This window comes from Pseudonaja textilis, chromosome 5 (assembly GCF_049901715.1).
Source record: "Pseudonaja textilis isolate UNSWEBS1 chromosome 5, rPseTex1.2, whole genome shotgun sequence".
Taxonomy (NCBI): Eukaryota; Metazoa; Chordata; class Lepidosauria; order Squamata; family Elapidae; genus Pseudonaja; species Pseudonaja textilis.
In genome coordinates, this window is record NC_141994.1 from 67,885,418 (window position 1) to 67,910,902 (window position 25,485).

Here is a 25,485-nt window from a genome sequence, read left to right on the forward strand (position 1 = left end):
AAATACGTATGTATGTGTAAATATGTGTGCGTCTGTGTCTGTGTTTGTGTGTGTATCAATATAGATATAGAGATATTCATTTAACTGTAAACTTTTAATGATAGTTTAGTTAGCAGAACCAATAGCTGTGCCTGTCCCATCATCCACAGTAGCTTCATTTTCAAGGTCATCTTTGGAGCTTAAGAAGACATTCATAGACGTGTCCAATATCTCCATCTTTTTCTTTGATTAAAAAAGTGGTCAGTTTATGGGAACAGTTCTAGTCATTACCTCTTAATTGGGCAACTCTTGGGCCAAATATCTGTTACAAATGTTGTAAGAGCTTCTGTTTGAGCAAGCAATGTTCTTAGAAGCTTCATTGTTCCTCTGGGTGGTGTTATCCCCATACAATTACTGTGTATGTCGGGAACATGCATTACTTTTTTTAGCACCCTACTGTTTTGAACAGTTGGTATCTAACTCAAATATTTTTTGGCGTTAGGGTTACTTTCCTTCAACTATAAAAATCGAGGGCAGAATGTTGTGAAAAGTCATCAGATGAACCATTGTCCACTATATGAGAGGCATCACCTGAATTTTCTTCTCTCTTGCCTAACGAAGCTCTTGCTTCCAAAAGTCAATTTTTTTTTTTGGCAATTTCATTTCTCTGGGTGACATTATCTCGGCTACAAGTGCCTTTGCCTTATGCTGGTTTTGTGTTGCAGCTGGGGTTGGATTCTTCACTTAGGTAAAAGCTGTAGATAAAAATAACCCCCAGCGTTTCACTTTAGGGGAAGGGAAAGCTGTATAGCAGCCGTATGCAAATATTGCTTTCTGCTGGCAGGTGTAATCACCATTCGGTTGGTAACCAGACGGATGCAGACCTGATCTCCGGGATAAGGATGGACGGTGACTGTCCCAAGGTTAGTCTCAGTTACTTGTTTCCAAGAAAAGATTCCATTGAAGAAGACCATTCCAGTCAGAACCTGGGAAGTAGAATTCTTTCCCCTCTGTGCTGTGCAAGATTGACAGAGAGTTTTTTTTACCACATGGATTTGGTTCAAGAAAGGAGAACAGCTGTCGCTCAAGGTTGAAATGAGAGATCCTTAGTGCTCTCTGAGCTAGCTTGTTTTCTTGCAGACGTCTCATCACCCAAACTAGGTAACATCATCAGTGCTAGTCATCGTCAGTCCCTTGTCTGGATAATGAAACATCTGCAAAAAAACAAGCTAGCTCAGAGAGCACCAAGGACCCCCATGATTTGGCTCGTTTGAAACTTGCAATTCATACGTTTATTCAAAACTCTGCAATCCAGATGTGCTCTGTCCTTCTGATGAGATGTTATACCACAGGGGGTCCTCAAACTTGGCAACTTTAAGACTTGTGGAATTGGCTGGAGAATTCTGAGAGTTGAAGTCCGCAAATCTTAAAAGTTAGCAAGTTTGAAGAACTCTGTTATACAGCCTGCTGGGACTTGCACATGGATACTTGGACAGGAGATAGGAGAGGTCCTTGGCGCTCCCTGAGCTTGCTTGTTTTCTTGAAGACATTTCATTAGTTAACATCATCAGTGCTAGTCAAATATTCATTAATACTTGGGTAGATTTATTTGGTGCTTGATGGGCATTTGAATGCATGAACCAGTTAGATGCAAACCAAGCACCATGCATCTGTAAAATCTTGAAAATTAAATTTTAAAAGTTATACTTTTGTTAGATTTTTCTTCATGGCTTCTCTTGTCCATTATGAATTGTGCTGTCCTAGATTCAAATGTACCTTCCCCCTCCAAATGTAAAGGTGTCCACCCTAATCCAACTTTCCCAGTTTGTTATCCTCCAGTTCCCAGAAAACCAATTCTGGTGCCTGGTGTTGTTTTCTCAAAGTATCTGGAGGGTAATAAATTGAGGAAGATTCTCTTTAACTATCCTTGGGAATAAAAGACTTCATTTTCAGGACTGGGGTATAAGAATACTGGGGTGGCTGGAGAATTCTGGGATTAATAGTCCTCTTACCTGAAAGCTGCCAAGGTTGAGAAATTCTGCTCTCCATCCATCCATACAGAATATTTGGGAGTAGTTCAGCCTGAAATTTACTGCATCTGGAAAAAATCAGAGATGGGGAAAGTATGCCTGCTCTGTAGTGTTGCTAACTACCCCTTTCAGCTTTGTAGCGAAGTCTCACCAAGGGTGAAAGATGCTGGTAGAGATAATTATACAGTGCAGGTAATCCTTGACTTATGACTACAATTGTGCCCAAAATTTCTGTTGTTAAGTGAGACCGTCGTTAAGTTACTTTTGCCCCATTTATGACCTTTCTTGCCACAGTTGTTAAGTGAATCACAGCGGTTGTTAAGTTAGTAAACCCTGTTGTTAAGTGAATCTGTCTTCCCCATTGAGTCTGCTTGTCAGAAGGTTGTAAAAGTGGATCACATGACCCCAGGGCACTGTAACCGTCATAACTATAAGTCAAGTTTCCAAACATCCAAATTTGGTCACATGACCATGGGGATGTGGCATAAATGTGAAAAACAGTATGTATAACATTTGAAGGGAGATAAATTCCCTGCTTTTGCTGTAGGGAATATTGGAACTGAATGATGGAGACCAGACAATAGATCTGCTATTCATTTGTAAAAAAGGGGGAGAAGAAAAAAAAATGGATTGGCTAAGACTTTTTCATCTAGTTTTCCTTGAGGTAACATGGGTCCTTCCAAGAGAGAGCTGTGACTCTTTTTTTCTTTTAACTGCTCTTTGGTCCTTTAAAGAACAGCTGTTTTTGAAATAAACCAAATGGAACAGTAGAGTTTGTTCCAAAGCAAATGTCTATGGAAATAACATTAGCCGCAAGAAAGATGCATAATCAAATAGTCCATCGCTGTGTTTTTCCTAAATAACTTAGGTCCCAGCCTGATCTAATTTGTTTATTTATTTATGGAATTGATCTGGTAGTTTATAGATTATATTATTAATAGAATTTATTGTAGAAGATGAGCAGGCTGAGCTGGAAGGCAAAGTTAAACATGTCATTAGTTTGGAGCCTTCGCACAGCCACAAGAGATTCAAGTCCAGCCCACCATGAATTCTGTAGCTCTTTATCTAGTACCAATTTAACTTAGCTGGCCAGATTCTTGTACATAGCTAACAATAATGAACTCTTCTGTGCTTTGAACTCAACAAATACTCCTGGTTATTTGCACCTGACAATATATAAGGTCATCAAATCACAAACACAAGACAGGCTCAAGGAAATGTTCCAAGGTCTCATTTTTTACATGTATAAAAATAAATGCTTCCAATGTTTTTTGTTTGGCTATAAATACTAAGATGTTTCATCTTTTTTTTTTCCAAGGAGAGTGATGTTGAAGCGTTACCAGACACTTTATTCAGGTGAGAGAAAAATCTATCCATTTTACAATCCACCTTGTTTTTCTGCTATTGGATTGTACACTCATCTCTCGTTCTTTTTCCCAGTGAACTAACTTCATCCAAAGAAACTTTTGTCTCCGCCACAGAAGGCACTAAAGAATCACAAGGTATGTTGAAGGTACAAGTACAGATGAGGCGAAACCTTGCTCCAAACCAATAGATGTGAGAGGGACCTTGGAGTCTTAGTGGACAATCGCTTAAACATGAGCCAGTAATGTGCTGCAGCTGCCAGAAAGGCTAATATAGACCTTGGTTGTATAAATAGAAGTATAGAATCAAAATCATGTGAAGTATTAGCACCGCTTTATAAAATCTTTGTAAGGTCACAGCTGGAAAACTGTATCCAGTTTTGGTCACCACATTACGAAAAAAAAACTTTGGAAAAAGTGCAAAAAAGAGCAACTAAGATCATTAAAGGCCTGGAGACAAAACCATATGAAGAACAGTTGCAGGAATTGGGTATGGCTAGTATAGAGAAAAGAAGGACTAGGGAGGATTATGATAGCAGTATCCCAGTATTTGAGGGGCTGCCACAAAGAAGAGGGGGAGTTAACTTATTTTCCAAAGTACCAGAAGGCAGGACAAGAAGCAATGGATGGAAACTCAATGAAGGAGAGAAGCAACCTGGGACTAAGGAGAAATTTCCTAACAACCAGAACAATTAACCAGTGGAACAACTTGCCACCAGAAGTTGTGGGTGCTTCATCACTGGAGGTTTTTAAGAAAAGACTGGACAACCACCTGTCTGAAATGATATAGTATCTCCTGCTTGAGTAGGGGGTTGGACTAGAAGACCTTGAAGGTCCTTTCCAGCACTATTCTGATTGCCTGATAGAGAGGAGTGGTAAGTAAAGCAAAGAACATTTCCAATTTTTGTGGGTTTTTGCAGCGAACGACAATGATCCCAGAATGATAACTCATGATCAGTGAGTGATATCGTCAGAAAGAAATGTTGGCTGTGATTGTTCAATAAAAAAAAATATCTCTGATCTTCCAACAGATTACAGTGTGAATCCAGATCTGGCTTTTTCTGCACCAATAAATAACTAAATATATTTTATTTTCCTAACTAGCATTTCATTTCCTTCACAACCAAAGAATTTGAGTGGTGAACGGAGAGAGGCTCAGAAATATGGTTGAAAGCCATCAAGTTATGTCTGCTCAACAGAAGGCTGGTTTTTCATCTATTGGAACGTATGAAAATCTTCAAACACCCGAGGGATCTGAGCTGACAATTATATTAGCATTTTTTCCCCTTGTCTTCTGCCTTTATAGATACGGACTCTACACTACTGGAACCAGAGGGGAAAACACATCTCTCTGCTTTACCGTTGCGGGAAGCAACGGTTGCTTCAAAAGAGGAAGCTATAGAAGATGCCTCCAGCAACAAGACTGGTATTATCATTATTCTTTTTTTCAGGCACATGAAACTCTTGGCAAGCAGGAAGCAAGTAAGGCCACAAGTATTCATTGGATTTGGATGAAGCCAAAGTGGGCTGGGTTCACACTTTGCATTAAGCCATGGCTTACAAGTCACAGGGACTGACTTAACAGATCACGCTAAAGGCGACTGGACTTTCTTGGTTTATTTTTCCCTGAAAACATTTCGCTTCTCCTCCAAGAAGCTTCTTCAGTTCTGACTGAATGGAAGGGAATGGACAGATTTATACACTTTGCATTCATCTGGTTGTTAGCACTTCTCTCTGAGAATTGGTCATTAGTTCTCTTTGAGAGCCATTGAGGCCACTTGGGGTTTTGTCTGTATCTTCAGTGTCACCTGAAAATCAGAGTGCAAATGGGTGTGTCAAACTTTCAGGGACTGTCAAAAGGATTGGATGACCACAAAGCATATAAATCCTTCCATTCCCCACCATTCATGCAGAACTGAAGAAGCTTCTTGAATGAGAAGCGAAATGTTTTCAAGGAAAAAAGCAAGAAAGTCCAGTTGCCTTTTGGGAAAAGCACCTTTGGGATAACCATAACCTGATTGATTGAAACCTCCATAAATAGATCTGTTAGGAGTTTGCAGCAAAATTCAAATCCAGAAAACACACAGATGACTGACTCAGCAGGATTCACTAAACTTCCTTTTATATAAAATAAGTAAATGTACAATACCAGTAATTTCTTCCAACGTGGAAAGGTTAAAAGCAAACACAAACAGAAACAGACATGTTACAGAGCAGAACTCTAGTTTATCAGCAAGCAAGCAAGTTAGTTTCTCTTTCACTTTTCAGCAAAGTACAAGGAGCCAAACCACACCCAGGCAGTCAGATCCCATTGGCTGGTCTGTCGCCATGCTTACTTTGTTAACCATGTCTCTGCCAGTTAATGAATATACTCTGACAAGATCACATTAAACAAACATCTCAAGAAGGTTTCATACAGCATGTAAAACCAGCCTTGTCTTTAACTTGGACAGGATAATCACTGTATGACTGAATCTCTATTTTTTTTTCTAACTCTAACCTACATTGAACAAGGGATTCTATCTTACAGCCTAAATTGTCCCTTCAATTCTTTGATCCTCAGTTATTAGTTATTTTATTTTTGACATTGCCATCCTCTTAAGTACGTATGGAAATTCTCAATCATCCAGGTCAAGGGTGCTTTTTTTCCAAAAGGCAACTGACTTCCTTGGATGTTTTGTTTTTCTTTAAAAATGTTTTATTTCCAAAACGAAGCTTCTTGGATGAGAAGCGAAACATTTTCAAAGAAAAACACTTGGAAAGTCCAGTTGCCTTTTTGGAGAAAGCACCTTTGGGACATCCTCTTAAATAATCCCTCCCCCCCTCAATAAAAGTGGTAGTCTTTGAAGGCCCCAAAGGAGTTCTGCAATGAGACAAACAAAACAGTCTGGCCTGGTTGAATGGGTCTGATCTGAGCTTTCTGGGAGGTTTGGGGTTTTTTTTTTTTGAAGTTTTCCACTCATGCAAATGAGCCCTAGGAGAGCATCCTCAGAAAACAACCTGACCAATACCTGTGACTCCTCTTCTTTGGCAGGTGATTCATCTTCATGTCAGGATCTGTCAAGCAGCCTCATGTGCCAAAAGAACCAGAATAAGTAAGTATCTGTTTTCAGAAATACACTCGGGTTATGGGGAAAAAGTCAAGATGGCGACTTACAACAATGTGCCCATTTTTTAGCCTGTTTCTTTTCTGGAGTATACCTTGATACGTCCTACGCACGCCCCTGTTCAGTTTCAATGAATGCAGAGAACATCAAGCTCACCCCAACTTCTTGCCCCTCTGGTAGAACAAGCCTCTCATTTGTCTGGAATATTTGTGGGAAATATAGATAGTCCTCGACTTACGACCCCAATTGAGCCCAACGTCTATGTTGCTAAGCGAGTTAACTGAGTTTGCCCCCATTTTATGACCTTTCTTGCCACAATTGTTAAGCAAACCACTTAAGTTAAGTTAGTGTAACCATCGGGTGCTGGGGAAACTAGGAGATTCAGGCAGTTCAAATGAGTATAAAGATTTATTGGAAGTTTAAGCTGTCTACAGGAATCTGAGCTACTAACGGTCAAGGGGAAATCGTGGGAGTTAAGGTGGGCTAGATTTAGATCTCTTGTGGTCACTCAAGGACTCGTGACTGAGGGTTTGAGACCTGAGTGCCATGTGATGGGTGAGTTCCCGTTCTCGCCCCAGCTCCTGTCAACTTAGCAGTTTGAAAGCATGCAAATGCGAGTAGATAAATAGATACCACTACAGGGGGAAGGTCACAGTGCTCCATGATGTCAGGCTGGCTGCATGACCGTGGAAATGTCTTTGGATGCACTGGCTCAATGGTCTTGCAATGGAAATGAGCACCGCCCCCTAGAGTCAGCAATTAAGGGAATAAAATCCACAAGGACTCCTTTTTAAAAAAATATTACTCTAAAACTCCATATTCTGTGCTTTGGTTGATGTGCCATTCTGGGTCAGTTCAACTAAAACTTCAGCAGTTTGTCCTCTGCCTGATGGCGTAAGGATTGGTCTGCAGAAGTTCCCTTAGAGTAGACCTTGTTCCACCTTGTGAGGTCCCCAACCCACTTGAGTTGTGTTGGTGCTGGGACTCCACACCTTCTGGCCAGGATGGTTCTTAAATTAGGAACTTGAAGTTTATCTGTGAAGGCCTTAGGAAATGATATTTCAGTCCTGTGTCTCTAGTAATATAATTTCTTTTGTTCTTCTCATTTCAGTGGCTCTCCCAATGAGAAAGAAGTGGAGGTAAGCATAGGCGTATTTGTTGCTTTTTCTACCTCCTCTTGGTATGTCTTCCTACTTTTTAGCTGTGTTTCCAGGAGAGGGGCAGGAGAAGCAGGATTTTGGGTGTGAAGAGTCCATGCTTTTAGTCTGAGCATCTGCCAGTATTTCCTAAGAACAAGGTAGCAGGATAGGACCTGGTTAACTGGAGACAGGATGTTAATTTGAGCTTCCTAGCTCCATCTACCTAAATCCTATGTCAGTATGATACTTTCTCAATTTGAGGTAGGTTTGGACCATTGGAATTCATGATCTAACAAACAGGAAATAGGTTAAGGAAACTCTCAGTGTTGAATTAACTGGGAGGATTAGTGTTTAACTGAATGTAAATAAGTGAAACAAATAATTACTTTGGGCACTAGTGCCATCTATTGCTTATTAAATTAACCATGTTCAAAATGATTTTGAGCATAAAACTACTTTTCGGAGTGCAACCCAGCCACTGTAAGTGTGAAAAGAGCCTCCCCAGTTGTTGAATATGTGTTGTATCCCAAATGCCTCTGTTTCAAGAGCAGACCAGCATTCAAAAGTCAAAAAGTTTGGAGTGTGCTTGAAACAGCTGGTTTCACACTCCAAACGATGGTTTTACGTTATATGTAGATTATTTCAGTATCAAAGTGGTTTGAACTGAAACATTTGGCATGTCCTGCATTGCCACCCAGATATAGAATAACAGAGTTGGAAGGGATCTTATAGATCATCTAGTCCAACCCACTGCTCAAGCAGGAGGCCCTATACCATTTCAGACAAGTGGTAGTCCAGTCTTTTCTTAAAAACCTCCAGTGGTGGAGCACCCACCACTTCTGAAGATTGGTTGATTGTTCTCACTGTCAGAAAGTTTCTCCTTTTTTTCTAGGCCCAAGATCATCCAGAGTTCAACTTAATATTTCTTCCTGCTGGAAGCAATAACATATTTTATTTATTTTTATTTTTTTTCCCAGAGAGAGATTAACCAGCTGGTAATCTGCCTAGTAAGGATGTTTGCTCCTCTTCTGTTTTCCAGGCAGAATTTCTACGGCTGTCTCTTGGATTCAAATGTGACCTCTTTACTTTGGAGAAAAGAGTCAGGCTTGAAGAACGATCTCGGGATCTCGCGGAAGGGAGCCTGAGGAAAGAAATTACCGGCGCCTTGAAACTACTTGATGTAAGAAGGAGGGAGATAGGTTCTGTTATATACATCTGTTGCTTCAGAGGCTGAAGGCAGACCTAACTTCTAGATCAGTCTTTCTCAGCTCTGTCCATTCTTAAAGTGGGAGAGTAACGGACAGCAGCCAATGTCCTGTATCTACTGTATTTGCCTGAAAAGAAGACCTAATCAGAAAATAAGCCCTTGCATGGTTTTTAGAATGTTCGTAATATAAGCCCTATCCCCAAAATAAGCCCCAGTTAAGATTGTCGGCCAGATGGATGCCTTTAATACTGTATTTCCCTGAAAATAAAACCTAACTGGAAAATTAGCCTTAGTGCGTCTTTTGGAGCAAAAATTAATATAAGATCTGGTCTTATTTTCGGGGAAACACAGTAAGTCTGAACCAAAAGGACCCAAAAGGAAGCTGATTCTCCCAAGGAGACCAGGATAGTATGAGCTAGTGGGGGACAACGGTGAAGGTTTTGGACTAAGAGAAGGAAAACTCAGTCGCTGGTATCTAGAAGCTCCCTAGAGACATCGGGCTTGTCTCTCAGCCCAAGAACCACTGTGGTGGTAATTGTGAAGGTACTGGACCATCTTCAGCCCCATAAGCTGTGAGTCAGTCTGTTCTCTCAGCCCAACCTGGCTTACAGAATTGTGACAAAATGAAAAGAGGTCCCACCCTTGAGTTCCCGAGAAGAGGTAGAATAGACATTCATTAAACAATAGCAATTTAGATTGCTTTGGAGACATGGTTATGCAAATCTCACAGACAAAGATATTTCTCTGTACTGCATGTGGGTTGGCTTATCGATACACATGGCAGTTTCACTCCTGTTGAAAATAAAGGGTTTAACAAAATCATTTTTGGAGTTAAATGTTTGGCAGAAGATTTGTCCCATTCGTTGTTTCTTCATTGGTGTAGAGTACAACGTTTGTCTTCACGCACATCCTGGATGTTCTTTGTTCAGTCTTTAGCCTCCCTAAGTGAAGATAACCAGGTGCAGGAGATAGTTAAGAAGCTGCAGAAGAGCCTGGACCTGCTGAATCAGCATGCCACCAGAATCGCCAGCAAAGCAGAAATGCTGGGAGCTGTTCATCAGGTAGGTTGCCTGATCCAAAATTGTAAAGAATCAAAAGGTCTTCTTCAAGCTGAGCTTGATCCTGGTCACTTCATGGATCCACCCGCTGTCTTTTTCCAATGCCCACATGTGGGGAAGGCAGGGGTTAACACCCAAAACCAACCTACATTTCTGGGATTTCCTTGTCTCCTTCACAATGATAAATCAGGCTTCACTTAGCTAGTCAACATCTGGCAGACTTGGTTAGATTTTATTTATTTATTTATTTATCTTGTCAAGCAAGTATTAGATAACAGGTATAAGTATAAACATGATTATGAATACATGGAAGATTGTGCCACCTGGCTGGGTTTTATAGGTGTGGTGTTCTTTCAAATAACCATGCAGAAAAAATATATGTGCAGAATTGGGAATTCCTTACCCTTGGTTGAGTTGACAGGAGGTTGGAAGTCTAGACTGCTAGGATCGAATGAAAAGTTCTTTGAAAATAGATTCTAGAATAACGTTTCCCAAGCTTGGCAATTTTAAGATGGGTGGACTTCAGCTGCCAGAATTCCCCAGTCAGCATGGATGACTGGAATTCTTGGAGTTGAAGTCCACCCATTTTAAAGTTGCCAGACTTGAAGAAACACTGTTCGGGAAAAACCCTTTCTTAGCAAATTCTGTTTGTAAATGATGGTGGAATTTTGAAAGCTTGTGAAGCAAGGCAGCAGAGAAGTTAGTCAGAAAGAAATGTGAACCAACAAGATAAGGAAAAGGAAAAACAACTTAAGGATTTAATATTCTTGAGGTGGAAAAAAAAAGTTGAATCCTCACTGATTCAAAAGAGCAAGTTGAATCTCTACACGTTTGAATAAATCTGCAAAGGCATTTGTGATGCAACCTTTGTGGCTGATGTTACATCACACAATCCGTAAAGGCATTTATTGCCTTTATTGTTCTCTGTATTGCGTTGATGATAGTTTTAATCCTGATTTACTAGAGCAATCCAAGCATTGTTGGATATAGTAGAGCTATTTTCAAAGAATTTTAGATACTAGACTTAGTCTAATGTGATTGGGAAGTTCTGGAGATGAATCATGCACAGTTCTTAACAATGTTTTAGTTGATGTTTTAAGTTGTGAAGAAGCTTTTTATCTTACCCAAACGCTCTTCAATCTAAATATTCTAGGTAACATTTTGCCTGAAAAATCATTCTGGCCTCTCAAAATCTTATTTTTTTTCTGAAGTTTGAAAGGATGAGCTGCTTATTTGTAATATCAATTCCTTCAAGACAATATTCAAGACAATGTGTCTCAAGTAGAGGTGCTCCTTTAGCATTGGTGCAGCCTTCACTCTTGGTGTGTGGAAAAGTTGTAACATACAATAGGTGGAATTTGCCAGTTTTTCATTGAGACACACATTCCTTGACCGAGCGAAACAAGGTGTCCTTCATTCTTACTCCTCCACAAAGGAACAAGAATTCTTTAGCAAGTGGTTGGCACTAAATTCCTGCTTCTACATACCTTGCCACCATATTCTTTTCCTTAAAAGTTATGTGGCACCCTTGTCCAACCTGATAACATTGACCCATCTCTCCTTCAATGTGGTTACAGAATCCAGGAGATCAGTGGTCCCCAAACCTTTGTGGCTTGGCAGCCCAGCTCTGTGTGTGTGTGTGTGTGTGTGTGTGTGTGTGTGTGTGTGTGTGTGTGTGTGTAGAAGGAAACTGGGTCATAACAAGTAACAGGCCGCCACACATGTGTGCAAGTGCCCACAGGCCCTCTGCTCACATAAGTTAACTTGCGAATGTGCACTCTGGCCAGTCGCTCATGCAGCCCAGTTCTGAATAGGCCATAGCCCGTAGTGGGCCAAAGCCTGGGCATTGGAGACCCCTGCAACAGAGCATCATAAATCACAACTAGTTGCCAGGTGTGTTGTTAAGAGTCCAATACTTACTGAGTTTGTTTGCAATCCTGTGTTCTGACCAAGGCTTCCTGAGACCATAATTAAGTACACCGCTTAGTCCAAGCAACTCTTGTTTTATTTCAACGCTGGGAATTATGTGCATTCCCAGCCTGTAATGAGTCCCAAACAATCTCTCGAGATAAGCACCCACCTTTCTCTCCTTTGAATTGCTGACAACAACTAAAGTGCCAAATTAACTGTAAAAGAACAACCGAAGTACAAAGTCCACACAGAGCTTCAGGTTTAATCCGAACAGAGTGAATGACTTTGCTTCCTGCAAAGGTTTCTCTACCTTTGCACCTACTTTATACCTTAGGGGAGGGGCAGTCACCTCCAATCCTTGCTCCCGAGTCACCCTTTTTGTCTTAGCTGCTCTTGCCTTCTAGCAGCTCTGAGCACACGCGCACTGGGAACAGGCTCCCCTTGTTCCTCTGCCTCGCTGCTGCCAGACTCCAGAGGCTCCGGAGGCAACACCCCACTCCCAAATGGGCCTGGCCCCATCTCTGCATCAGACGCAGGATCCTCATCCGAGTCCTCTCCAGACTCCCTGACTGGTCCCTGTTCTTCCCCACTGTCCAGTTCCTCTGCCATCTGCACAGCCTGCCGGCGAACCACAACATCCTGGATCCTTGGAAGTTGCTTCTTTCTACAGATAGTCCTCAGCTTACAACAGTTCACTTAGTGACCGTTTGGCACTGAAAAAAGTGACCATTTTTCACACAACCCTTGCGGCATCCATCCCCGCGGTCACACGATTTATATTCGTCTGCTTGATTCACTGATTCACATTTATGATGGTTTCTGTGCCCCAGGGTCCTGTCTGTGATCCACCTTTTGTGACCGTCTGATGGGGAAGCCAGATTCACTTAACAACAGGGTTGCTCAGTTAACAACTGCAGTGGTTCACTTAACAAATGTGGCAAGAACAGTCGGCCAATGGGACCAATTCCTTTAACAAATGTCTCACTTAGCAACATAAATTTTGGGGCTCAGTTGTGGTTGTAACTTGAGGGTGACCTGTAATTTTTTATGGTCGTCCCTAAATTAGCCAATCCCTGCATGGCCACCCCAAAATTAGCCCATTTGACTTATTCCACCTTTTCTGGAGTCCTGGCTGAGTTTGAACAATAACCAGAGTACTTGGGGGTGACTTTGGTACCCAGTCGTTGAATTCTTTTGCTCAGAAGAAGATGGGTCGCTTGATGTGTTATCGTGCTTATATAAGCCCACTTTTTTCCCCCCCTCCAATGAAGCCGTCGACGAAGCCGCCACCAGTTGCCTTCTGTCCTTCCCTACTTTTTGTTCCGTAGGAAAGCCGGGTCAGTAAGGCAGTAGAAGTGATGATTCAGCACGTGGAAAACTTAAAGCGTACATACGCAAGAGAGCACGCAGAACTGGAAGAGCTGAAGGAGCTATTACTCCAGAATGAGAAGTCCTTCAGCTCTCTGGGGGACCGAGGTAACAGCCAAGGTGATGTGGACTGAAACGGTGGCTGCATCATCTTCCCTGCCTTTTCTCTCCAGGGCAAGATTGGTGATCTAAATCGGGGGCCTCCAAACTTAGCAACTTTAAGACTTGTGGACTTCAACTCCCAGAGTTCCTCAGCCCAGCTGGGCTGGGGAACTCTGGGAGTTGAAGACCACAAGTCTTAAAGTTGCTAAGTTTGGAGGCTCCTCATCTAAATAATCAGATGCTGAGTAGGCTGACTGCGTGGAAGTCCACGAATGCCACGTGTCTGGCCTAGGCTCAAATCAGGCAATAGCAATAGCGCTTCACAGCCCTCTCTTAAGTGGTTTACAGAGTCAGCCTCTTGCCCCCAACAATCTGGGTCCTCATTTGACCCACCTCGGAAGGATGGAAAGCTGAGTCCACCTTGAGCCTGGTGAGAATTGAACTGCCAAATTTCAGGCAGCCGGCAGGCAGCGGAAGTAGCCTGCAAGTACTGCACTCTTAACCACTGCGCCACCGCGGCTCAGTGGTGCCTCCTTCTGCTATTCCCATGATTATGTGATCATCCCAGACCTTTTCTATGAAACACGGCCCCATCCATCAACCCAACTAAGTTGATTTTGACCAGGGCTAAGCGAAAAGGGCTTATAGTGCTTCCTAATACATGATATTTTTTTTTTTCTGAGTTGTAACTCCAGAGCTGTCTGCAGGGGAGGGTCAAGATAGAAACAATCATGCAATCAAAACCCCACCCCTTTTAATGCAAATTGTCTATAAAAAGGGGTAAGGTCACAGTTTGTAGCCATCTTCTTGACCTGAGCTTTGCAAATATCTTGGACCTACTTCCTCCTTACCGGGTTTTTGTCTGTTCATGGGGACCTTCTTGGTGTTGTATGACCATGGAGATTCTCAATCATCCAGGTCATGGTTGTCCCAAAGGTGCTTTTTTCAAAAGGCAACTGGAATTGCTTTGATTTTCCTTAAATATGTTTCTCTTCTCATCCAAGAAGCTTCTTCCGTTCTGACTGGATTGTGGGAAATGGAAGGGTTTATATTCTTTTTTTTAAATTGATTTTCTATTAAATACGTACATTTCTTGGTGCTTAATAAACATCGTGTTGTCCGAGTATTTAAATTGGCTTAACAATACAAATTACATTCTTAGTCTCCACCCCCTTTTTCCAACCATCGGTAAAATAAATTCCATGTTTGATAATATTCTGCGTCCCCTTTCCTCTTAATTTTCAATTATCAATCTATCTATTTCTGCAATCTAGTATCTTCTTGACTATGTCTTCACCTCATGATATATCTTCATTTTCCCAATATTGTGCGAATATAATCCTCGCTGCTGTTAAGATAACAGCAGGATTTCTATTCTTACAGTCATCGGGTCGTTAGCACTCTTTCTGAGAGTCATTGAGGCCACTTGGAGGATTATTTGTGCTAACGACCAGATGACTGCAAGGAATATAAACCCATTCATTCTCCACCATTCAGTCACAACTGAAGAATTTTCTTGGATGAGAGGCGAAATGTCTTCAAGGAAAAACAAGAGTCCACTTGTTGGGGCAGATCTCATGGTGGGGAAGATTTGTGGCTGATCTTCAAAACTCTTGGTCTTCACTCACCATGCCAGATAGGGGCACCCAAGGAAAGGCAAACAAATGGGTATGGGCTCAGCAATAGAAGAAGCGATCCCACTCTGGACATCTTCAACAATTAACAATTAACTCCCCCAAATCCAGGCTAAGCTACAGAAATCACTGTCCTACAACTCCCTCTTCTAGTTTTATTGAAGTTCCTTGCTTCCCTGATTAATGTATATTCTTCCACTTCCCTTGTACTTTCAGATGACTCTTCAATTAGAAAACTCTCAGGTTCTATCAAGGTACACACGTTGCAAGCGTTTTGCTTCATGCACACTGCGCTCTGCCCTGCCTTCGCAATCAGATTGTGATGCTTTCTTTTCCCCTTGCAGTTTCTTTTTTTTCCCTCCCTTTTGCAGCCTTGCAAAATGCATAAACTGAGTCCTGAAATTTCCACTTATGTCCCTGAAAATTGGTAACGTTTTCTTGCAAAATACCTCGAGCTTGTACTATTTTGTGGTCAGTTCTTTTCAATTCAATCTCTCTTTTTTGTTTGTTGTTTGTTTGTTTGTTTCAGTTTGCTACTCTTAATGCTAAACAGAATTCTGTATTTGTGGTCTTTCAAGGTTTTAGTTCACGAGAATGGTGATAGTGGGTATTGTAATTAATATGCAATTAATATGTGGTCAAAACTCAAGAACAGTGTCCATGATTTTCAGGGAATCACAGAACCGAATTCCCAACTTGGAGAGCTTGATACTTCATTTTCTGCATAACTGACTGAAGTAAACAGACGAATATAAAATGGTACATAAATAGTTCATGCAGATTAAAATGTCTTTATGACATTTCATTCCGGTTTCAAAAAAAAGTATTTCCAAATTGAGATGGGTATGTTCAAAACACATGTAATATGCTCGTTGGTTATCAAATCCCACATTGCTGGTAAATCAAACAAAGCAGCCAGCTGGATTTCAGAAAGGTATCTGAAATGTTCATCTTGAAACGTGAAAAAGTTGCAATTTCCATGTCGATCATGAATTACTTAAGCTACTTTGAAATACAGTTTCTTTGCACACTCCCTCACTGGAAGGATGGGATCATAATCCTAATCTGGAGCGTGTATTTGTGCTCCAGATTTGAATTCATATTTCTGGTGAACCTTTAGATGCAGTTGAGAATCACGAATGAAGGCAAATATGTGTGTCCTGGGATAATATTGCAGGATCCAATCATTGGGACTGGAGATTTAGTCTTCTGAACTTTTGGACGCGTGCTGCAGCCCATACTCAGGCAACTTCTCCCTAGCAGTGTGTGTGTTTTGGGCTATTTTGTGTGTGGCATTTATATGGTGCCTGGTTGTGTGTGGCTTTTTAGTTGTTGATTGGCCATCAATACTCCAATCAACAACTAAATGGCCACACACAACCAGGCGCCTTAGATACACCACACACATAGAATAGCCCAAAACGCGCACTCTGCTAGAGAGAAACTCCCTGAGGATGGGCTCCACCATCCTGGAAGAGTAAATTTTGGGTCCCGGTGTCTGACCCAGATTGGATCCTGCAATTGAGAATGATCCACTTTCACTGCTTTACTAAGATCAGAACTAAATTTGGTGATTTGGGGAAAGGAGGGAAGATGCGCTAAATAACCTGACCTGTAGGACTTTGAAAGAAAATGTATATTAATTAAGCAGGAAATTCTAGTTGGTCGTAAGAATTAAAAAATATATATATCAAGAAAAGCGTCTGTGCGTTGCTTTAGCCTTTTACCTGTGCTATTTATTCATTTGCCAACCAATTCCTAGCCTAAATCTCTCTCTAAAATCATTCTTAACTTAAATGTGGACAAAATTACAGCTTGAATTACCAATATTGACCCTGCGAGTCAAATTACAAATGCCGCTCATAATTGAGTTTCTGCAGCCATTAAGATGACCACATATGTCATATCAACCGGTGGATTTTTTTTAAAAAAAAAACACCCTTGAAATAATGAATATATGGTAGTCTGAACCATATATTTCTTTGGAGACTGTTAAATATTTGTAACGTCGTTTTGATCGTCGGTTTTTGTCAATGGAAAAATACAGATCACATTTTATTAGTTGCTGAGGAACTTGGATGGAAAATGTAATCCTTTACCTAGCTAAAATCGATGGATCTTCTTTGCTTTTAGTGCTCCCTTTAACTACTGTAGTAGGTTGCTTCAAATGTTTGCTTAGATCCCATAATTTACAACGAGGGTCCCCAACCTCTGGGCTGCGAACCATTTCCGATTCGTGGCCTGTTAGCATCCGGGCTGCACAGGCGAACTTCATCAACGCATACACAGGATCTAGGTAGCACGCCAAACCACAATCATCACCACCCTGGTCCAAGGAAAAACCGTTTTCCATGGAACTAGTCCCTGGTGCCTCAAAGGTTGGGGACCCCTGCTTTATACGGCCCAGATGAGTGAAGTTCCTGTGCAAAAAAAGAGCCACTGTGTGTTCTTCTATCTCTTTTTATTTGTACTGTTGATAAAAATAAGAGAGGCTGGATAGAGAAAGTGAAGTTGGGCCCTGGATTTGAGCTTCATAGAGTTTTTACGGTATTTTCTGTTCAGTGAGGAGTACCCATTTGTGAAACCAGCAATAGAACTCCATGCAACTTCTTAAATCAGTGTTTTTCAACCTTGACCATTTTAGGATGGTGGACTGCAAGTCCCAGAATTGCCCAGCAAGCCAGAATAACAAGAGTTGGAAGGGACCTTGCTCAGGCAGGAAACCCTATACCATTTCAGACAAAGGATTACCCAATCTCTTCTTAAAAACTTCCAGTGTTGGAGCACTTTCACAATTTCTGAAGGCAAGTCGTTCCACTGATGAATTGTTCTAACTGACAGGAAATTCCTCCTTAGTTCTAGGTTGCTTCTCTCCTTGATGAGTTTCCATCCATTGCTTCTTGTCCTGCCTTTAGGCACTTTGGAGATTAGCTTGATTCCCTGTTCTTTATGGCAGCCCCTTAGATATTGAAACACTGCTATCACATTCACCCCCTAGGTTGAAAAACACTGGTTTAGAAGTTCTGCTTCATTCACACAAGTCCCACCTTTGCCGAACCGCAGGAGCCTTGCAGGATGTGCAATACCTATCTGATCCAATAGTATTTCTTGTTTTGTGTAGCCTTCATCACTACGCAGAGTTAGCACTGCACCCTTGCCTAGGAGCAGTAATGGAAATGCAGTCGCTTTTTTGCAACTGGTATGTAGGTGTCTTCCAGTATTGACCGTTCCTTAACTTTAAAAGTATTAGCTGCATTTTAGATGGGTGACTTCTCTCCCCTTTCCCTGTGTTCCTGCAAAGGCTCAGATGAACGAAACGGACGGAAACAACTGGGTTGAAAAATTCAACAGGCGCTCGAGTTGGTACGTACAGCATTGTGTATTTGTGTATGTGTGCACACCCAAGAGAGTTACAGAACAAGTTTTACTAACCTGGCTTCTTCCAGATGTGTTACTTGTCAGGTTTCCAGCAATCGCTCTAATTAAATCATGATTCTCGAGCCAAACTTCAAAAAACTTGAAAGGATTCATTCGAGGCGACATACTGGCACTGCCCTGTATGAAGCCAACTCTGGCATAGGTAATTTACAGTCACCTGTGACTCTGTTTCCCCCTTCCCCCCGGGTGCCTCGTAAACCAGATTCTCCAATTGAGCACCTTCACGGGCTGGGTGTCATCATTCATGTTCTCCAATTAAATATATTCACAGGCAAAAACTCTGGTATTTTAGTTGCAATCTTTTAAAGATAAGAGTTGGAATGTACTTTCGCTTTGCTGCATTGCTCCTCCATATTTCCTTCCCCCCCCCTTTTTTTTAATGGCAACTACTAAAAGAGGCATAGGAATGTTTTATGAGTTGACATTACCTTATAGCTGGAATAAACCACCATGACTTGTTTTTTCCAATGGAGATTCTTTTTGGCCAAAGAATGAGGGAGAAATTCACATCTGGATGGGAATGGGCTTAGTTTTGCTTGTTTTGAGTCAATATTTATTTTATTTATTTATCTTGTCAAAAGCTTACAATACAGAAATAAGAATAAACATAAGTTTAAATATAAGAAATAGGAACTAATAATTGGGGACAATAGGACAGGGACAGTAGGCACAATTGTGCGCTTATGCACGCCCCTTACAGACCTCTTAGGAATAGGGTGAGGTCCATAGAGGTTAGTTTGAGGGTAAAGGAGTGGGGGTTTGAGCAGGTGACAACAGAATCAGGTAGTGAGTTCCAGAGATTGGCCACTCTGTTGCAGAAATCGTACTTCCTGCAATCAAGGTTGGAGTGGCTTACATTTAGTTTATATCTGTTGTGTGCTCTTGTGTTGTTGTGGCTAAAGCTGAAATATTTATTAACTGCTAAGACGTTGTAACGTATGATTTTATGTACTATGCTTAAGTCCAATTTTAGTCGGCGTAGTTCAAGGTTGTCTAAGCCAAGCATCTCAAGTCTGGTGCTGTAGGGTATTCTGCTGTGAACAGAGGAGTGTAGTACTCTTCTGGTAAAATACTTCTGGACTTGCTCAATTGTACTTATGTCTGATATACAGTGCGGATTCTAGACAGCAGAGCTGAATTCAAGTATTGGTCTAGTAAATGCCCTAGTTTGCAAATATATTAACTGAAATTCAAACTCATATTTTGTATGAGTTCTTATGGCAAAGGGTACATAGAAATGCAGCTGTGCACTGAATGGGGTAATCAAAAATGCAGGCAGTCCTTGACTTACAACAATTCATGTAGTGGCCGATCAGAGTTAGAACGGCACTGGAAAAGGTAACATGACCCTTTTTCACACTTACAACCATTGCAGCATCTTCTTGGTCACGTGATCAGAATTCAGAGGCTTGGCAAGTGACTCATATTTATGATGGTTGTGGCGTCCTGGGGTCATGTGATCCCCTTTTGTGACCTGACAAGTGACGTCAATAGGGAAACCTGATTCGCTTAACAACCGTGTAACCAACTTAAGGACTGCGGCAATTCACTTAACAACTGCGGCAAGAAAGGCTGTAAAATGGGGCAAAACTCATTTAACGAATATTTCATTTAGCAGCAGAAATTGGGGGCTCAGTTGTGTTCGTCAGTCAAGGAGTACCTGTAGTGCATTCAAGACAAAATTGCACACATTTGGGGGGTCAGGGGGGGGGAAGAAATCATGCAGAAAGATACATAAGAACGGTTACGTCGTTTTGTTTTTAAAGAAGTTGCAAACCAGAATTACGTGGAAAAAAATGATGGTTAGCTAATGATGCAACAGTAAGTTGAATTATAGCAGGGAGAATTTATTTTTAGGTTATTTATTATGCTGAAAGTCGGGAAAGGCTGTTCTCTGAAAGTGCTTCCCCACCGCAAGTCTCCATCACACTTCGCTTCCAGTTTCACTGACAGCCTGTGAACTTAATAATGGCCGTCTGTGGTGCTACAACACCGAGGACAGAAGCTATTCAGTGGAAGCTGCATTTCTTTGTCATCATCCATAATCCGTCTCTTAATTCGTCCCTAAACAGTTCTGCAAAATATTGAATAGTTGGGACTATCTCAGACTGAAGAATTTAAATGCTTACGTGTGCAATTTTTACATCTGTACATGCATCAGTAAATACACGTTCCTTTCTTTCCTTTGCACTCCCCCTCTCTTCTCATCCTCCACTCCTCTCCTCCCCTTTTCTCTCCTTCTTTCTTCCCCTCCATTTTCTCTCTCCCCTCCTCTCCTCTCCTTTCCCTTCCCTTTCTTCTCCTCCCTCTTCTCTCCCTTCTTCTCTCCTTATCCTTCCCTCTCCTTCACTTCCCTCCCCTTTCCTCCCCTCATCCCCCTCCACTTCCTCTCTTCTCTTCTCTCCTCTCCTCCCCTCTTCTTTTCTCCCCTCTCCTCCCCACCCCTCCCTTCCTTCCTTCTTCCTTCTCTCATTCGCCCTCTTTCTCTTTTTTCTTTCTCTTTTTTCTCCCTTTCTTCCTCTTTCCTATATTTTTCTTGGAGGGGGGCGGATATGTAATGAAAAAAAAACCAGACGAAATTTCTTTTTTAAAGAAAGCCTGTTTGATTCTCCTGTCCTTAGGAGTCTAAAGGGAACCAAACAAGGAGAAAAACGGCCCTCACTACAACGTTTGATTAGCTCAACTTCCTGGACAGAATCCGAGGAAGAGCAACTTGAATTAGAGTGAGTCTCATTTTTCCTCCAGGTGCCCCAAAGATGGGAGCTTCTCCTCTAGAAGCTACTAATTTCTCTTAAGCACTGAAAGAAGGTTTGTTCTATGCAGTCGAAGAAGAAAGCAGGTGAATTATGACTCCGCTGAAGACGCCGACAACATGGCAGTCTAGAGCAATATTTCTCAACCGAGGCAACTTTAAGATGTGTGGACTTCGATTCCCAGAATTCCCCAAGTAGCATCCTGGCTGGGGAATTCTGGAAGTTGAAGTCCACGCATCTTAAAGCATGAGGACCAGGGAATTCTGGGAGCCGACGTCCCTATATCTTAACATCACAAAAGGTTGAGAAGCGATGATGTAGAACCATCCTGGACGAGCAGGACCTTTTTAATCCAGAATCTAAATCACCCCTTACAGGGCTGCTCTTCAGGAACCGGCAACTCCGGAGATCCAGGGAGGTAAAGCACGAAAGCTGAGCGAAAAGGAAACCAACAGGACTAAATGGGGGCTACGCTCACTGTAAGTCCACAAGGAAAGGAACAAGACAAATGCTTTAAGGGAATCATCTTTTTTTTTTTTTTATGATCCCATAATCCCTTGCAGGGCAACTGAACGGAGCTGAGTATTTACTGGCCAGATGCCCTTCCATTCACCAGTGCGGAGTTTTGTTCAGTAGATATATTCTCATTGTGTCCAGAGAGAGAAATATCTACCTCTTCTTCTTCTTGTTGTTAGTTGTGAAGTTGTGACTCACAGCCTCCTGATTGTGAGGCGAGAGCTCCACCTCTGGGCCACCGCACCACTCACGAATGCTTTGTGGGAATGTGGGAAAGAAATTTGGAATGTCTAATTCATTGAATTTGAGGCAGTAGCAGCGATTTATCACCATGCTCATTGGGAGCATCTACGCATAGGACTTTTAAAAAATGTTCCCAGAAGTTCAATTAACACTTAAAAAAAGAAAAAAAACTGAAGTATTATCAAAAAGAAGCACACCCCACTGGTTCCCCTTCTTCTTCTTCTTGTGCCATATCCGTCCTCGGGTGTTGCCGATCACGTTGCCAATCCTATTTTTATCAACAGCCGCACAAAAAGGTGCTGCTGAGTTTTGTCCAAACCAGTCCCTTAGATTTTGAAGCCTGGACCTCGTCTGCCTTCAGTCTTTCCCTGGAGGATTAAGTGAAGAATGCCATATTTTTCGCATCACACATCCGAAATATTATTTTGCTTTTTTTAATGGTTTTGATGATTTCCCTTGGCTTTCCCAGGCGGCTGATCCCCTCCTCATTTCAGATTTTGTCAACCCAACTTTATACGTATCAGCTACCTGTAAATCCACATTTCAAATGCTTCTAGTCTCTTCAGGTGGGTTTCTGTCAGAGACCAACTCTCTACTCTGAAGAGTAGGTTCAGTGGTGGGATTTAATTTTTTTTACTACTGGTTCTATGGGAGTGGCTTGGTGGGCGTGGCAAGGGAAGGATATTATAAGATCTCCGTTTTCACTCCACTCTAGGGGAAGGTTACCGCAAAATCCCCATTCCCTCCCCCCCCACTAACCTGCTTTCCAGCTCCGTTCTCCTGTGCGGGGCAACCAAAGAAGACCCAGCCAATCAGCTGGGACTCAGGAGGCAGAAAGGGATGGGGGCGGGGCCAGTTAGAGGTGGTATTTGCCGCTTCTCCCAGCTACTCAAGATTTCCGCTACCGGTTCTACAGAACTGGTCAGAACCTGTTGAATACCACCTCTGAGCAGGATAGAATAGATGTAGCAATTGGTTCCCTGGAAACATATAATTTTTCCCTGAGGAAATTTAGATTTGTGTGGTACGTGTCCACGTATTGGAGTGTGTGAATTGCCGTTGAAGGTAGACTTTGGACGAAGGAAACCCATGTCTATTTTTCTATGCTTTTCCCCCCTCCCTTCTCTTCTGCAGGTGTACGAGAGTGTCATCTTGGGCCTCCGCTCTTAAGACTTCCTTCTCCGGGATTAGCAAAGCCCTCTGCGTCTCTATCGTTGCAGTTGTGCTCTTTGCCGTCCTGATAACTTTTGTCATGGGATTTTCTTTCCATCAACCTGTGGAAGCCTCTCCTCAGGGCACCGGGACTGCTTGGACCTCAGTACAGAAGTTGTTGTGGCCATACACACGTCTCCTCCACCACGGACCACCGCCTGTATAATTCAGCAGCAGTCAGAATTGATTTGGTTTTTTTCCTACAGTAGGGTTTCTCCATCTCGGCAAACTCTTAAGGTGGGTGGACTTCAACTCCCAGAATTCCCCTGGCTGGCTGGGGAATTCTGGGAGTTGAAGTCCACTCTCCTTAGAGTTGGCAAGGTTTGAAAAAAAAAAAACCCTTTTCTAGGGCCTGTTCAGCATGTAGTCTTAAATTGAATAATTTAGCAGGCGGATCAAGCGACTGAGGTTGATCACATTTTAAATTTCTGGATGTAGAGAAAATGCAATTTTAATGCGCCATCTAATATTTCTGTTAATTATTTGGGACCACAAGGTACAATTCGTTCTTTTCCAGCCAAGCAAGAAGATCTTTTGAAGGATTGCAGCTATTTTATTTTTTTTTACATTAAATTTTGTCCATCTTTCTCTTCTTTCCCTTCCCATCCCGCAAATCTCACCAAAGAGCTGATAGAAATGAGAAACATTTTTCTAAAAACAAATTTCAGGGCACGTAGTCTATCCATAAACAGCTTATTTATTTATTTTTTCCTTTTTTTAAAAAAAAGAAAAGACGACTGAAGTGTGATTTCTTCCACCGCTTATTGACTGGAGTGTCTTTGAACTCAATAAAGTTCTTAAAGCAGCTTTTGGCGTGTTAGGAATATGTTAGCACCCTGGTGGCCAGGAGCATTTGGTACACGGCATCTATGAACAGGTAGTTGCTCTGTCTGACCCGGTCCATTGCCTCTTTGCTCCCGGTATCTTTCAGGAGATGGTAGAGCGTGGAGTGGAATTCGGAGCCTTCTGCAATGTTCTTGGAGAAAGCATTGCTGTCTTCGTCGATCGCAAGTTTCTGAGCTCTTTGGCCGTTGAACATGTAAAGTTCCCATTCTTCTTCTAGGATCTGTTCTTCATCAGTCAGATGTTCACAGGCCTGCAGTTGGGTAGGAGAAAGAAGAGGGTGGACACCTCACCAGATGCTGAAGGGGTCCTGGGTGCTCTCTGAGCTGGGTTGTTTTCTTGCAGACGTTTCATTACCAAACTAGGTAACATCATCAGTGCTAAAAGGAAGTGCAGGGGTGGGGGTGTGGCCTGGACTTTGTCAGATGTGAATGATTGGTGATATTTTGATTGGTTTCAACCTTTTGTATGCCACTCAAAAGTCATGTCTATGAGAAGAAGGGTCATAAATCATTTAAATAAAATGCAAATGGTCCTCGACTTACAACGGTTCATTTAGTGGCTGTGCAAAGTTACAACGGCACTGAAAAAAAGTAACCTATGACCATTTTTCACACGTACAACCATTGCAGCATCCCCACAGTCACGGGATTGACATTCGGATGCTCAACAACTGACTCACGTTCATGATGGTTGCTTCACAATCGTGTCACTAGCTTAACAACTGCAGGGATTTACTTAACAAATGTGGGAAGAAAAATCGTAAAACGGGGCAAGATTCACTGAACAAATGTCTCACTTAGCAACATAAAAGTTGGGCTCAATTGCAGTTGTAAGTCAAGGACTACCTGTACTGACATAGTGGCGGTCCATCCCTTTCCTAGCGATTTTGCTGCCCATTTTTTAGAAGATGTTGCTAGCGGGTGGGATTCAAAAATCCCAACCACTGGTTCTCCTCCAGGTTTCTGGGTGGGCGGGGCCTACCAGAACTTCTGGGAGGGCCGTTTTTCACCTTCCGCAGAGTCCAGAAGCTTCCCTTGGACTTCTGGGAAGATGAAAACAGCCTCCCCGAGTTGCGGAGGCCCTCTGGAAGCCTGAAAGAGGCCCATTTCTGGACTTCCAGAACTTTCGAGAGGGCCGTTTTTCACCTTCCCCAGAGTCAGGAGGCTTCCTTGGGTCTCTGGGAGCATGAAAACAGTCTCCCCGAGCTCAGGAGGCCATCTGGAAGCCAGAAACAGGCCCATTTCTGCACTTCCGGGAGGGCCACTTTTCGCCCTTCCAGAGCCTCCGTGAGGATCCTGCCCTTACCTGCATCCAAAACGAGCTGCATGGAGACTCCTGGGAGGGGCAGGGTGGATGGGGCCAGCTGGTCGGTTCAACTACCGGTTTGGTAAAGCAGGTGTAAATTTAACCTCCGGTTCGCTCAAACCGGCCCAAATTGGCTGAATCCTTTCCCTCCTTGCTAGTCCTCTGATCTTGCTCCCTTGGGGGAAACCGTGGGAGAAGACATCAACAGCAAGGAGCAATGCCAGGGAGACCACGGGGACAGAGTGGGGCCTTGGGGCCTGCTCTGCTTCGATT

General features: G+C 42.4%; 2 protein-coding genes across 2 annotated transcripts in view; one reads left to right on the forward strand and one right to left on the reverse strand.

Annotated features, from left to right (window-relative positions):
* Positions 1–23,867, forward strand: part of IRAG2 (inositol 1,4,5-triphosphate receptor associated 2) — a 67,223-nt gene extending 43,356 nt beyond the window's left edge. Inside the window, exons 24-38 of the mRNA XM_087935614.1 lie at positions 824–902; positions 3,328–3,365; positions 3,450–3,511; positions 4,680–4,799; positions 6,408–6,468; positions 7,592–7,619; positions 8,659–8,799; positions 9,756–9,887; positions 13,124–13,271; positions 15,116–15,153; positions 18,021–18,098; positions 18,201–18,262; positions 20,959–21,060; positions 21,468–21,569; positions 22,984–23,867. Of these exons, the coding sequence (XP_087791740.1) occupies positions 824–902; positions 3,328–3,365; positions 3,450–3,511; positions 4,680–4,799; positions 6,408–6,468; positions 7,592–7,619; positions 8,659–8,799; positions 9,756–9,887; positions 13,124–13,271; positions 15,116–15,153; positions 18,021–18,098; positions 18,201–18,262; positions 20,959–21,060; positions 21,468–21,569; positions 22,984–23,227 (1,435 nt within the window). The 3' untranslated portion in view covers positions 23,228–23,867. The remainder of the gene's footprint in view (positions 1–823; positions 903–3,327; positions 3,366–3,449; positions 3,512–4,679; positions 4,800–6,407; positions 6,469–7,591; positions 7,620–8,658; positions 8,800–9,755; positions 9,888–13,123; positions 13,272–15,115; positions 15,154–18,020; positions 18,099–18,200; positions 18,263–20,958; positions 21,061–21,467; positions 21,570–22,983) is intronic.
* Positions 23,868–23,878: 11 nt separating this feature from the next.
* DNAI7 (dynein axonemal intermediate chain 7) overlaps positions 23,879–25,485 on the reverse strand; it is a 31,479-nt gene continuing 29,872 nt past the window's right edge. The window contains exon 15 of the mRNA XM_087935265.1: positions 23,879–24,157. Coding sequence (XP_087791391.1) covers positions 23,879–24,157 — 279 coding nt within the window. The remainder of the gene's footprint in view (positions 24,158–25,485) is intronic.